This window comes from Pleurodeles waltl, chromosome 6 (genome assembly GCF_031143425.1).
Source record: "Pleurodeles waltl isolate 20211129_DDA chromosome 6, aPleWal1.hap1.20221129, whole genome shotgun sequence".
NCBI lineage: Eukaryota > Metazoa > Chordata > Amphibia > Caudata > Salamandridae > Pleurodeles > Pleurodeles waltl.
This window is the reverse complement of record NC_090445.1, coordinates 1,676,399,534-1,676,414,839: the sequence shown is the minus strand read 5'-3', so window position 1 is coordinate 1,676,414,839 and position 15,306 is coordinate 1,676,399,534. Positions and strand designations below refer to the sequence as shown.

General features: G+C 42.2%; 1 protein-coding gene across 2 annotated transcripts in view; it reads right to left on the bottom strand.

Annotated features, from left to right (window-relative positions):
- The window catches only part of GARNL3 (GTPase activating Rap/RanGAP domain like 3), a 759,794-nt gene that overhangs the window by 8,759 nt on the left and 735,729 nt on the right, over positions 1-15,306 (bottom strand). For both annotated transcript variants that reach the window (XM_069241687.1, XM_069241688.1), the window contains 2 exons: positions 13,730-13,865; positions 2,275-2,484 (listed from right to left, as the gene is read on the bottom strand). In XM_069241687.1, coding sequence (XP_069097788.1) covers positions 2,275-2,484; positions 13,730-13,865 — 346 coding nt within the window. The remainder of the gene's footprint in view (positions 1-2,274; positions 2,485-13,729; positions 13,866-15,306) is intronic.

Genomic DNA, 15,306 nt, shown 5'->3' with positions numbered 1-15,306 from the left:
TAGGTAAACGTGCTTCAACAGCAGTGCAGAAGCAGCCTGTCATTTGATTCCCCAGTGTCTTACTGCATCTTCACCACAGTGTTCTAATAGACAACTAGAGTGCCAACATTCTATATTCACAACAAAAGCAAGGCTCCTCTGGATGCCATTTTGCTGGGATAGGCACTGTTGAATTTAAAACCCTTAATAAAGAACAAGCTGCAGTAAATGAGCACTGGGGTGTTAATGCAGGTAGGAATCCATATGGTTAAATAAATGTGAGGAGAAAAATTGACTTTAGTCAGTTATGGCATAATATTTTAAATGAGCTAAAGGCCTAAAAATACTCAATGAGAAGTCTATTTGTATCCTCTGTGTCACATAGCATCTACTAATTTTTTAAAAATAGTAATATTTTGATGTTTTTAAATTGTCCATTTAAGTCTATGGGAATCCATTTGGGGACATGTCTAGCATGCTATTTACAGGCAGATCTCGTATCCAACTAGTCTTGTGCCCCTGTAGATAGTGAGACACTCCTAAAGGTGCTGCCATGTGGATGTTTATTTTTTTAATTTTACTTTTTGTCACTTTCTCCTGCAAGGATGTGCATCTATCTGCATGAATGTGCTCTTGCTTTAAGATTATTGTGATTGTGAGTTAAATATGAGGAAATGAAAATCACTTTTAAAAATGTATATTTATTGTCTATAAATACTGCTTCTCTGTATAACTTATAAATGACTGAACTTTTGGGGTAATTAGCTAAACCATATTTTAAAATATGCAATTGTAAATCAGACAGAAAAATTAGGCTGTTATTTTAAAATATAGAGACATCTGTAATGGAGTACAGAATTTTCCATGGACTACACCATTTTCACTAACTTGAAAACAATTTAAATATGTAACACAACCGAATGGAAAGGAATGTTTTCATGGACTCATTCATTTTAGTACCTTGTAACAGCAGAGACATGAAACATTTTCATGCATGTTCAGGTTTTGGCGTAGAAAAGTCAATGCTTTAAATCTGTGTTCTCCAAGAGTATAGCTCTCAGTACGGATACACTCTGTGAACAATGTGAACATTTAAAAATGATCTGTAAATTTGAAAGAATTTGAAATTGGAGGGTTAACTTTGTGTTGGCATCTTTATCTTGATTTGTTGAAGTACCAGACGTAAAGCAAATTTAAACTACTAATGATGGTTGGTGGCCTCAGCTAAAGCATTGGTACATACCAACATGAAGAGAGCATAGAAAAACTCCAAGTGATAATTGAGAATTTTCCATAGCGTTTTGTCTTCTAGAAATAAAACCAAAGTGCGGTTTAGAGTTTGGTGAAAGAGAACTCTTCTGTAAATTTCCTCCCGATTTTGAGTCAGGTGGACTGCTAGATTTACACCAACAGAGGAAAATGCACTCTCTCTGCATAAACTTTCCTCTGACGGCCTGATTAAGTTGGAGCCACCAGAGAAAGAACATAACAACATCAGCGATATTTAGGGTGGAAGGCGTTATGTTTATTTCCTGTCCCTCACAACCAGGTAAAACCTGGCTGTAAGGGACACTAAAACACTAATAACCCCCACACAATGGGATAAAAAACCCACGGTGTGTGGACCATTCGTTTTTTTATTATGTACAACCAAACTCCTGCTTTAGGATTTTGTTTTTTAAAACGAAATAAACTTTGGAAGAGCGTGACAACCAGCCGTCATGTTTGACAAAAAGGTTTGTCAAACTTTTCCAACACTGACATCAACCGCCTTGGTGGCAGTTCTTTCCACTTTATAGAGGTGGCAACTGGCTGATGCACATCTCTCAATTTGGAGGGTGGAGTAAAGGCTAGGTAATGTTCTCAGCCACCCTGTTTGGTTTTACTCCATCCATCAAAACCTAAACCAGGCCCTACATTTTTAAGAGGTCCAAGCTGCCCCTTAAAATTACAATTTAGATTTTTGCATATTTTTGATTGTGAGTTAAATAAAATACTGCATAACTTGTGTATTTTCTTGATGTATTCTGAGTTTAAAATTTTTGAAACTGAATAGAGGGGCCCTAGGAGGGGGGAGTCAAAAGTTGAGAACTACAGCTTTAGTTCTTTATTGGTACTTTGTGATCCTCACAGGCAGCTGTTAGAGGAAGAAGGTGTAGTAAAATGTGGATTTTTACTCTAATGAGCGAATCAAAACATACCATTTTTGGTAGTGCACAGCTGTCTCATTTAACATACCAGATTGGCAAGCTATTTTGCCTTGTGCTGAATGATCTCGATTTTCATAAGACTTACCCAAAAGTTCTTTCCTTGTCCGGCTTGCAATTTCTTTAATTTCCATGCGAGACAGGGACAAGGAGTGAGTGACAGGAATTGATGCAAGACCACTGGAGGTGGGTGTGGTGACGACCTTTGTGACTAACGGGGACTTGAGTGGTCGTTCAATGCTCCGCCCCACGAGGTTGCTCAGAGGTATCTTATACAGGTTTTTGCACTGAATTTCACCTTGAAAAGCAAAGAAAAGTCATTTGAATTGTTTGAAAGCAGAAAGTATTGCATGGAAATTTACAGTCAGTCTCCCAGAGAAAAAGCCCCTTAATGTAGTGTCTCTTGCACTCTGTTTCTGCAAACTCTCTTAGTCCTTTTCCACCCCTGCTTGAAACACCAATTGGAGGTCTTTCAGGGCTGGGATGAAATGAGACTACTATAGTACATCAAAAAACAAAAGCAGTTGGGTTTCACAAGGAGTGTGCATGGTCTTGACTTCTCATGGGCCATATCTCATAAAAAGCAAATTCACACACAAACAGAAAAAATTCAATGTTAGAAATCGGGGGCCAGATTACAAGGCCCTTGCGCCTCCTTATGCCACACTAGCATAATTTTTATGCTAATGTGCCATAAAGGAGGCCATTCCCCAGTGCCATATTTACAAAGTGGCGCAATGCAAGCATTTTGTAACCCCTTGTGCCAGATTATGCCTGAGCCAGGCATAATGTATGCAAGGAGGGGCGTTCCCCTGTTATGAGGCCCAGAAAAATGGCACCGTGAAATGTACTAGATTTCACAGCGTCATTTTTTCCTGTCATTTTTAATGCCTGCACAGAGCAGGAGTTAAAGTGACAGACCCATAGTAACCCAGGGACCTCCCTCGTGCTTTGCTGCAATAGCGCCACGATAGTGTAATAAATTATGTCGATATTGTGGAAACGACCGCCATGGTGCGCCATATTGTAAATACGGTGCAACCATTGTGTTGTTAGGTGGGGCAGGAGCGACGCAAGAAAAGTGGTGCATTGGGACCGGTGCCTCACTTTCTTGTAAATCTGGCCTTGGGTCTCTAGTTGGGTAGAGGTATGCACCCTGTCAAGGTATGATCACAATCCTAGTCAGGACAAGTCAGATACACAAACCAACTTAACCTGTGCTCATCCTCTGGTAGCTTGGCACAGACAGGCAGGCAGGCGTAACTTTGAAGGCAATGAGTAAATCATTTGTGCAACTCTTAATTACAGTAACACAGTGAAAGATCCCAAAAAGACGAAAACACAGGTTAAAAAAATAGAAAACATGCATCTGTAAAAACAAGACCAAAACAACAAAAATCCAATTAGCCTATCTTGTGATAATCACTTGTTAAAAAGAGAATGCTTTCAGTAACAAAAACATTCAGTTAAGTGTAAATGCTGGTGATTCTAGAAGTCTGTGCGCTTCTTCTATTGGGTCAATGACAGTATTATGAGAGATCACTGTGAGGAGCTCCAAGTAGAGCGTTGGAACAGCTTGGGGATGAAGTAAAGGAACACAAGTCTGTTCTGATGTTGATCAGGCAATCCGAGTTAGTCACGCTAGCCCTCAAAGTGCTGCAGAATTGTCTGCGTTCAGGCAGGGGTTTGATCAATTTGCCAAACATTCTCTAAAAAAATGCTGGTCCTGATTAGAGACCGTGATCACCATGGATTGACTACTACAGGTCAGATTTATTTAGAAACCAAAGCTGCTTCGATGCATGAAAGGGAGACAGCAGGACAGCGCCATATCTGTTAAGATGTGGTGCTGTTGTCATTCTGTGTGCCGGTCACTTTAGGCTGCCTTGCACCAGGCAACCACCCTTTCACTGTGCATGATATCTAACCTAGGCTGTGTACTTCCAGCTCAAAATACTAGGTTTAGACACAAGTTAAAGTTTTCCTAACTTAATATTTGGCCTGTACAATATAGCACAAATGCAAAGTTAGAAAGGTTTTGAGGAAAGAACTATTCTCAAGCATAACACCTCCCTTAAGAAGGGGTCCCTTTTTAAGACTATAGGGATTTGCGTTCAAGTTCCTAGGCGATCGCACAGGAACACCAGTGTACAACCCAGGGGATGCCCCCTTGTTGCGAAGTAGCACAAAGTAGAGGTCAGCGTTACTTTGCATTACTTTTGGGATACTTTCCAAAGCAAATCAAGAATTTTGCTGAAAAGTAAATCCGAAATAATGACTTTACACCAGTTTGCATCACTTTTGTGACAATGCACTGGTGCAAAGCTTTGATAAGGCTAGCCCTGTGTGCACATAAATACTACCTTTCTAGAAAGATTGCAAAATGTCATTGAATGTGATATCCGAAGTGGTTTGATCGATCAGCATGATAGAGGAGAATAGGTCCTCAATTGTATGGTTGCTTGACTAGCACAAATAGATAACATCAATTACCTTTTTAAAAGCTCAGATGTGCAGCACTACATTATGTCGTGTTGCACAAGCGTCTGTGCACCTTTTAATAAATGACAACCTAAAAAGTTAATTCAGTCTACAACTGTAGTGACAGGCATAAGAACCTCCCAGTGAAACATATTTTGATCACGAAAATAAGTTGTCTTTGTGCCTGATTACTATTTTTGCAGTCTTAAATGGGCAATTAGTTATGAATCCAGCTGTTTTTGGCCATCATTACCCCGAACGCACTGTTTTGCTGGTGCAGATATCTCCAGGCAGGACCCAAAGAAATGGCAACCTTGAGAGATAGGGCACTTTCAGCTAATTCTAGGAAGAGCTAATTTAGAAACAAATGTGCGAAAAAGCTTGCCCTAAATTTTCTACTTTGTGCCAATTTAGAACAATGCCTTAACCAGTGCATAATCTGTGAAAAAAAAAGTCCAGGTGCCCAAAGTCCTCCTCTGTAGCACACAGCTGCTGCAAATAAAATGTTCAAGCACAGAATACTGAGGCAGCATAATCCTAAAGCCATCTCGGGCCTCTTAAATCCATTTACAGCCACTCCCTGCCCTTTCGACTCACTCTTGCAGCTTTCTGCTTTCTCCCTTTGTGAAGCGTTTCCATCTTTCTTTGCTCCGTCTTTCCCATATGTGTCTTTTGCTCGCAGTAAACGCCTGATGCAGAAAAATAAGTGCCGGCCCTCAAAAATAAGTGCTAGTGCCCTCCACTGGCAGACACTGGCACAAATTTAGCACTGGCCTTAACAGAGAGCGAATGAGATGTGCGTAGGTGATATGGCAATGTTACCACAACAACCTGCTTTCAGCAAAGCTCTACATTTATTCTGAGCTAAGCGGTGGGAGCAGGGGATCCAGTAAATAACAGCTCGAATAAGCAACTAAGCGAAAATAATTAAACATCTGAAGCACAATCTATTTTATTCTCAATTTTGTTAGAAATGTCCCTCTTATCGCTTCCTGATATCTTAATAGGTCTGATCTGCGTGCAGTAGAAATCACTATGTGAATTTGCCATCAACCAACATGCTCACAGCTCTACTGACTGCAAAGTCTGATTACAAACACTCCTGTACTAGTAATGCTGGGTATCTAGGCTCAGAAATGAGGAAAGTATTCGGAATGCATGTTTATATTTTATGAGCACTAGCCATAGAGGGCAAGGGACATATTTTGTAACAAAATAAAATGCTGCAATGCAACAGAGCAAGCAAAGTGGCTGTGGTGCGTTGTGATAGGGAGGACAGTATTACAGACTTCTGCCTGCTAGTTATGGTGCTGCTGGTCTCCTCCCCAGTGCTGGAACACACACAGGCTGCCTAAACACATGCACACCCTTTGTACAATAGTACAAAGGTGTGTGCTTGCTGTCTAGCAAAGCTTTTGGATATCCTTCCAGTACAAAATACAATGCCTAGACATGGTTTAAATCAAGCCCGCATTGTGTGAGTGTTGTAAAGTGTCTCACACATGCAATTTGTCAAAAGTTAGGAAAATTTAAAATATTTCTCTCTATTAGTGCCCGCCTTGGGGAGGTGCAATTATAGGCCTGTTGCCCTTCTCTGATAGCAGATTGGGTTTTGCAGCAAAAACTATAGATGGTGCTGAAAAGCAATTACTTTACCAACTTTTGTGCCTCAGCTTACATGCCTGGATTGTGGTTTTGCACCAGCGCAAAGTATAGAAAACATTGCCTCATTGTCTGATTTTTGCCAAGAAGGTGACCTGGGAGAAGGGTAATTTTTCTGCCTACTTGCTCCCCTTCCCTTTTCACCTGAGCCTCATCTGATGCGCCTAGAAACAATCTAGCACCCGCCGGCTTGTGGCACACTAGGATGCCTACTAGCCATTTTACCTTTTCAAATGTCATCTCCCAGGGGTACTTTTCCTTCGGGTCCTTCTGAAAAGTATTGCCATTTGCAATTCTATTTTAAGGAAATGTGAGTTCTTCATAAACAGCTTGCTTTGAGGAAAACCCCTATCTCCTCAGCTAAATGACCACTCTTGGCTACCATTAATAAAGTCTGTTATCCTCTAGGGTGGAAAAGTTAATTGGACAGTGCCTGCAGATAATTAAATAGTGTTTCCTGGACTGGCTACGATTTCAGCGTCTGCAAATGTTATGCTACATCCCCTGACCTCTCATCTCCACCACCAGGCGAGGATTTCCTCCGAGTCTCCTCAGTCCCAGAATTAAATGAAGTAATTAGAAGTGTGGGCGGTGAGGAGCGCGCCAACAGCTGCAGGGAGCAGATAGGGGAACGCCTTTCATCCTTCTGTTTTTTTAACAAATGATTGGAGTTATACTGTAAACATGTAACTAGGTCATCAGGAAAAAACACCTTTAAACAGAGGTGAATTATTCTAACACACAGATTTACATTTTATAATATTTATGTCCAGATTTTTTCTCTATAATTTGTTTTACAGGACTATACAGTAAATTGAAGCAGAGTTGTGTTGGTTTCTTTTCCATAGTGCCTTGACTAGCTGGGGTCTGGGTCTCTTGGCTCTTTGTTTACTAGCATCTAAAGGATGCTATGTGTGACTTCAGAGGGTTGACTATTTGTTGCATTACTGCAGTCCTGTGCATTGTTTACACCCTGGGGCAGTATGGTTTTATGACCCTTAAAAATGTTTGTGCCCCATATACTTGTTGCACCTGTAGCAAATTGATTACGAATTGCAATTGATGGGGTCCCTGCGCCAGCTCCCCCTTGCTGCCCACTCAGCAGGTTTCCCATAGCTCATTTGCGTTTTGCCTTTGTTTTTCCCATTGTATTGTTAATAAATCTTTACTGTTAATTATTTCTGTTAGCAGTTTGCCATTGTTTTGCTCTGTTTTTACCCTCATTGTATTTTCTCTTGTTTGTTGCTGTACCTTCACCCTCTCACTTTTTCTGCATTTTTGCCACTCTCCCTCCTGCTTCCCACCTCCCGCTAACCATGCCAGCTGCCACCTAGTGCCCCCTCCCTCCACTCAGGACCTACTGAATGGGGACCGCAGTGACGGAGCACAGCGGACGCGAGCAGGAGGTGTGCTGATGAGACTGTGGAGGTACACCAAAGGCAAGCCCGTCAATGCCCGTCTGTGCCTGGACAGCTCCCAGTGCTAGGAATCCTGGCTTTCCGACCTCACGCAGATACACTACAGCCAAAATCCAAGTCCTGGACACCAGACTCTGCAACGACAACTGCTGCTGCATCTCTCCATGTTCTACAGCAGGATCCCTCACCAGCCGACAATGTATTTTCTCCTGCAGCACCAAAGAACGCGCAGGAAGGTCCTCAAGACCTGGCTCTTCGACTGATCCTCAGCAACACCCCCGACCTCCCCCAGAGCCATGAGACCCTAATGGATGAGTAGCCGTGCTTTATAAATCCCTGATTGATTGATTGATTGATGCATGTCGACCACCACAACTGCTTCAGAACAACTCCACTGCATCCTGCTCAATGCACGATCACTCTGCAAGCACGCCACCGAAATCTGGGACATAATCACCCCTGAGGTCATCTTCCTCATTACGACCTGGTTCAACTCCGCATCCATGCCCGACATTTCCGTAGTTACTTACAACAGATACAAGCCAGCATACTGGGGCACCACCAACAAACACAAGGGTGAAATCGCAGTCATCCACAAAGAAACCATCCACTCCACCACTACCACAGACGACACCATCCCAATCATGGAGCATATTAATTTCCAACTTCACACCCATGCCAATGCCACCACCAGAGGCACCCTCACCTGCAGACCTTCAGGACCACGCCCCAGCTTCTGCGACGCCATCCCCAAATTCATGGCCCCACTCACATTGACTCCAAGCAATACATCTTCATGGGATCTCAATTTCCACCTAGACGACCATAACAACATCAATACTGACAACCTCCTTGAAAGCATGAACAACATTGGCCTCATATAACTAGCTACTGACTCCACACATTACACAGGACACATGCTCAATCCCATTCTCACAGCCAGCAACAGATTCAAGTACAGTCATGTCACAGAGCTCACCTGGGCAGACCATGCAAATATCCACTTCATTATCACAGGATCCTCAGGCACCGCCACCAAGCCTCCCAGCACCTGACACCACAACTGGAACAGAGCATCAGAGAGCCAGTGGACAGACGCGGTCAACACCTCCCACCCTGACACTGCAACCAATCTAGAACCGGCTGTCAAGAACATCAGCGCCTGGATCACCAATTGCACCAACAAAATTACCCCCGTCAAACCCTCCAAACTCCAGAGACCAACCAAACAGAACAGCTGGTACATCACAGAAATGAGAACCACAAAACGCTACTGCAAGTGACTAGAAAGAAAATGGTGCAACTGCAAACAGTCCACAAACTGAGCTACCTTCAAGTCATGCCTCAACAAATGCCGCCAACTACTGAAAGAGGCAAAAAGAAGGGCCAAGCCAAACGCATTGAAGCCAGCTCTAATCATAGCATAGAAGTCGTCAACATCGTCAGAGAGTCTCCAACCCCTCGGCCACCAAAAACATCATCTTCCCTTCTCAGGAACTCTGAGGCACCCTGGGAGATTTCTTTCACAAGCTCTCCACCATCTACAGAAACTTTGAACTCCCATCTCAGAGCCGCCGGCACCCTCAGCCTCCTCGTTCCCACTGATGCAAATCCAGATTCACCACACAAAACACCACAGCCACCATGAACTCTGTCCACTCAGGAGAACCCATGGACCTCTGTCTCTAACACATTTTCAACATCAGGAGCAAGATAATCAGCAAGAAGCGCAATGCCATTTTCAACTCATCCATAACCATGGCCACCTTCCTGAAAGAATGGAAACACACAGAAGCCAAACCCTTGCTCAAGAAACCTGAGCTAACCCCAGCATTCTCAAGAGCTACTGTCCCATCTCTCTGCTTCCCTTTTCCTCTAAAGTCCTTGAAAATGCCATCAACTTCCGACTCACTGAACATCTGGAGAACAACAATCTTCTGGACTCCTCCCAATGCAGATTACGGATCAACCAATGCTCAGATCACTGTCACTGATGACATTAGAACCCTTCTTTACAGGGGAGAAACAGCAGCCCTTATCCTCTTTAACCTTTCAGTGACATTTGACACCGTATCCCACCACACTCGTATCATTAACCATCCAATCCAAGAAGACACCCTCAAATAGATTTCCTCCTTCTTCACCGGAAGAACCTAGAGAATATGCCTACCACCTTTCAACTCAAAATTCAAGAACATCATCTGTAGTGACCGCCCTATGCTCGTCCTCCGCCCCCAACTGTTTAAAATCTACATGAACATCAACACAAGTTCCTAGTCACCAGCCAGCTACATTATATGTGGGAATCACCACACAGCTTCTGAAGCAGACTATAGAGAACACAGTGGCCAGACGTATTCGTGACCTTCCCAAATGGAACCACACCACCCCCCACCTCAAGAAGCTCCACTGGCTCCCCACTCAGAAGAGGTGTCAATTCAAAATGCTGATCCACACTTACAAAGCCCTTCAAAATCAAGGACCAGCATATAACAACCACCACCTGAATTTCCACCAACCTTCCAGAAACCTGCACTTCCCTCATTCTCGCACACAATCCCCATGTCCACCTAAGCAACAGTGGTGGACGCTACTACTCCTATCTCACGGCAAAATATTGGAACATCCTCCTCCCTTCACCTACCAACATCTTCCTCTCTCCTGGAATTCAGGAAAGGACTAACAAAAGCAAGTTTTAGATATCAACTGCATTTCTAATTTTGGTGAAAACTTTTAGAGATGCTAACTTTATAAAATAGCTGCCCAGTTAAAAATAATTTATACACTCAAAATTATTTTAATAAAAGTCTAAACCTTAAAACATTAATTGAGACAATGAGTTAGAGGATCTCTACAGCATTGTCGTCCACCTTCATATATACCACTGAAAACTTGTCAGATGATAACACTGTTGTTAGGGTGACCAGGCATAACAGATTTGAAGGATCAGTTCCAGCATTTCACCTTCTGTCCCGGCAGATTTTAACAAATGTAAGCCATGTTACAGTTTTGAGAGAGTGTCAACTGAACACAAAGGGAGTACATTTTTCATCTATATCAGTTCAGGGTTAGATAGTGGCATTTATCAGAAAATAATTGAATTAACAAAGCTGAGCCAGTGTATAAAGTTTCTATTTACTTATCCTTAGAGGCTCATTGTCTACTTTATATGTTGGTGAGTGCTGTTAATTAAGTCATTCTGTGTACCTCGATGCTAAATTGTAGACCTATTTCTATGTTTGTGGAAAGCCCAAGATTTAGTTTTTTGAACTCTAGTCACCCTAGCTGGCGAGGATTCCTCAAAGCTGGACATCCTAGCTTGCAACTGTAAACTCATTTTAGGGGTCATTAAAGATTTACTAACTCTTAGAATTTATTTAGAAATGGTTATCAAATCACAATTTGTGAGGGGAGATGAGGGCATGCCTTCCAAATTGTGATTCCTATCCATATGTGTTGTAGATTTGTGACTGTAAATTCAGTCACAAACTACTGAAATGTTAGTTACTCCTAAGATACAGTAGTAACTCATTTGCAAATGGGAAGAAGTCATATTTAGGCTCCTTCCCATTTGCGAACAGTGGCACACATTTTATAGAGTTTACAAAGGTCCAGGGGACCCCTGCAAAACTCTAATTGATGAGCTTAATGAAAAGAAAGCCCTTTTTTTAAAAGCAGCCTTGTTTTCTTTTAACTAAACCGAGGTGTTTTCACAAAATCTTTCCTTAACAGCAGTCACAGGGATGGTGGTCTGCTAACCTTTGGAGGCCACAATTCCAGATTTTTGGGCCAATTGGAGTGGGTCGCAATTTGCAACCAACCTTTTTATATTAATTAGATAGGGCGACATCAGGTCCCCAATCGTTTTACTTAGTTTTCCTTCTATTTGTGTATGTCCTATTCAGTACAGATACTCCCAATGTTAATAGAAACATTTCTCTACGATGTAGTGACTCCCAATGTACTGCCTGCAATGTAATGACTCCCAACGCACTACATAGTACCAGTACAACCTAGAATCAATCTGCATCTTATCAAAGTGCCTCTACCTGCAGACCACATCAAAGGGCAGCACACCAGCCCCACTAAGACACAGAAGTCACAGGTGAATATTTGAATGCATTCCTGTTCCAACTCATAAAACACTCCCGACCTTGACAGGAATACATTTGTGAACATTTTAATGGTGGGAAACTGCACACATAATATCGATAAATGGAAATGTGCAAGTTCACTCACGTTTAGAGAAGATCTTAGTGCACTACTAAGACATACGTCAAGGCATCTGGCTTTTTGGAAATACATTAGGACTATTCTTTACTGCATCATAACACTTAAGGCGGCAAAGGGGACTGAAACTCTGCTGACAGAAATCAGTTCAGCACCTGGACACCTTATGGGTTACAGATGCACTTTATGAATAAATTAACATAATAGGTGAACAGATCTATGGACTCCCCACAACCTGTCCTGGGAGCAAATTTACTGACACATTAAATTCCACCACACTCGCAAAAAATGGTTGAGAATAAATCCACTTCACAGGGGCTGAATTCAACAACTCCTGATTCTCTCTAATCATTGCCCCCCCATGAAAGTTGTTTTTGCACACATTGTGTGCACAAAATATCTGTAAAGAGCAGAAAGTCTTCTGAAACTGATAGTTGACGGATTAGAGCTAAAGAACTTCCAGCCCATCTCGCTACTACCCTACCCGGCCACAGTACTGGAAAAAGCCATCAACTCACAGCTGCGACAATTCATTGAAAACTACAACTCTCTGGATACCTCTCAGTCTGGCTTATGCAGCAATCATCATGGAGGCAGCTCTTATTGCAGCCACCGATGACATCCGCACACTCCTGGACCGTGGCCACACCACAGCACTCATATTCCTAGTCCTCTTAATAGCCTTCTTCATGGTCTCCCACAGCACCTTATGAACCAGAGTCCACGACGCAGGAATCCGTGGAAAAGCCCTGCAATGGATTCACTCCTTCCTCTCCGGAAGAACACAGAGAGTCAGGCTCTCATTCTTCATATCCAAACCACCAAGAGTCAGCTGCGGAGTCCCTCAGGGATCCTCCCTGAGCCTAACGCTGTTCAACATCTACATAGCCCCGCTTGCAGCCAACGTCAGAGGCCATGGAATAAATAATGTGTCATACTCCAATGACGCACAACTCATCATATCCCTTACTGAAGACCCGGACAAAGCTACGAGGAACTTTCACACCGGAATGGAAGCCGGTGCCGCCTGGATGAGGGAGAGCTTCCTCAAGCTCAACTCAGAAAAGACTGAGATCATCATCTTCGGAAACTTCACTTCAGTCTGGGACGACTCGTGGTGGCCCTCATTGCTCAGTGCCTCGCCTACTCCGACTAACCACACCCGCAACCTAGGTATCATCCTCGACTCTTCCCTAACAATGACCCAACAAGTAAATGCAGTCACCTCTTTCCTGCTGGGACACCCTCGGCCAACTCTGCAAAATCTACAAATGGGTCCTGGTCGACTGCTGCAAGACAGTCACCCATGTCTTAGTCACAAGCAAGCTCCACTACGGCAACGCACTCTACGCCAGCACCACAACAAAGAACATCAGGAAACTACAACTCATCCAATCAACACTCAAGCAGGTGCTAGCCACCATCCCACGCATCTGGAAAACCACAGTCAGAGGAAGATCTTTCACCTTTCTCACAGCTAAGAGCTGGAACAACCTGCCCACGCACCTCAGACAAAGCCCATCACTCACCATCTTTAGGAAGAACCTCAAGACATGGCTCTTGGAATGAGGCCCAGACCCATTACCAGCACCCTGAGTCCCTCAAGGGTGAGCAGTTGAGGTTTATAAAAATGACTGATTGATTGATTGACTGATTTCAGATTCTCTGTGGATTCCTATGTTTGTCCTTTCCAACTAAAGCACAAGTTAAAAGAACTATACAACTTAAGGCTTCATCACAAGCTCCCTTTACCTTCGCCTGGTGATGCAGGAAACACTGGCATTTCGTACCCTGTCGGTGTTTGTGGTGAACTCTGGGTACTTGTGTCCTTGGAGCTGCTGTTAGATGAAGAACTCACTGCAGCAGTGGCTTTGAAATAAATATCAGACTGAGAAGAGACAGAGTGAAGAAATCAATACTACAATCAGTGACAAAATTCAAGTCTAGAATGATTTGCATTAACTTAACAGCTTTCTTGAAAACATTGGTGTGCTTTAATACTGTGTGTATATTATTATGTTTTTCTGTAATAGCAGACCATTTTGAATATATGCAGACACTGGAAAGCTTTGGCTCAAGACTTGCTGTGCGGCAAAAGCAAGAAAGGGCCAAATGTTGGACCTAGTAGAATTTGAGGCACAGATTCAGTGACATCATATAAAATGTTATGGATAAACTTGAAGTCATCATTGATGTCATTGAAGAATTGATTGAAAAAAGTCATGTGTGTTCATTGTTGATGTTATCTGTGAGGTCATGAGTGCATGGTGAAGTTGGTAATTATGGTTGTCTAGCTACCTTAAACAACATGTTTTTTAAAGTAATTTACTTTAGACACAGTGTCACAACATCTGTGGTTTTGTTTGATAGCATTGTCCACCTGCTATCAACACAACCCTAACTGCTCTTTATGGTGAAAGAAGGTTTACATTTCCGTTGATGCCTGGAGTGATGCATTAATGATTGCAAGCTTCCTTCTTCATGCTGACATAATAGCTCTAAGAGTTTGTTTCTTTAAAAAGGCAGGGCTACATCCATGTATGTGCATGGGAACCATACAACCAATGAATATTAAAAAGAAAAAAATGCAGAAATTGAAGAGTGGAACAATACTGCATAAAACAATACAGAAAGAGAAACAGTGAGAGAGAGAAATAGACAAAAACCCATAAAAGCATACATTATGAACAAATATAAAATGTTAAGAATAAACACTAATACTTAATTTGTGAATGAATTAACTGCTTTACAGAGTGGCTCGTAAGACGTTAGAGACCACATGGCTCCTGTCACATGTAAAATGGCTACCTACATTATCACTTCCATTAAAACTGTAGTCAATTAAATTCCAATTGTATTCTGATTTATGATTCCTCCACTTTCGGGAATTGTTCAGGAGCTTGAGTAATTTCAATAATATTTAAAATATTTTCTCACGCAATCTATTTTAACAAACCAATAGCAAGCTGTATCGCTCAGGTAAACTAATTTTGTTTGAAAAGTCTTGCAGTGACGATACACACAAGCAAGGTGCCCTAGGTGATAACGCGTGAAATAGAATTTAGGATTGAAGATTAAAAGCAAATAATTTGAAAAGTTACAATTATCCTTTTAATTGACTTCAAATGTTTTTTAAATATTTGCTACCTTTTCCTGGTGCAGCAAGATACACTCTATCTTTTATTGATGTCTAATGTAGTACAGTATGTTAGTTCTTTGTCAAAAACAAGAGGTTATCATTATAAGGGGATAATACTAATTAACCTTGAGTTTATTCGGAACCAGATAGTCAACACAACTGTGGTTTTAATTAGAAAAAGTATTTTGCT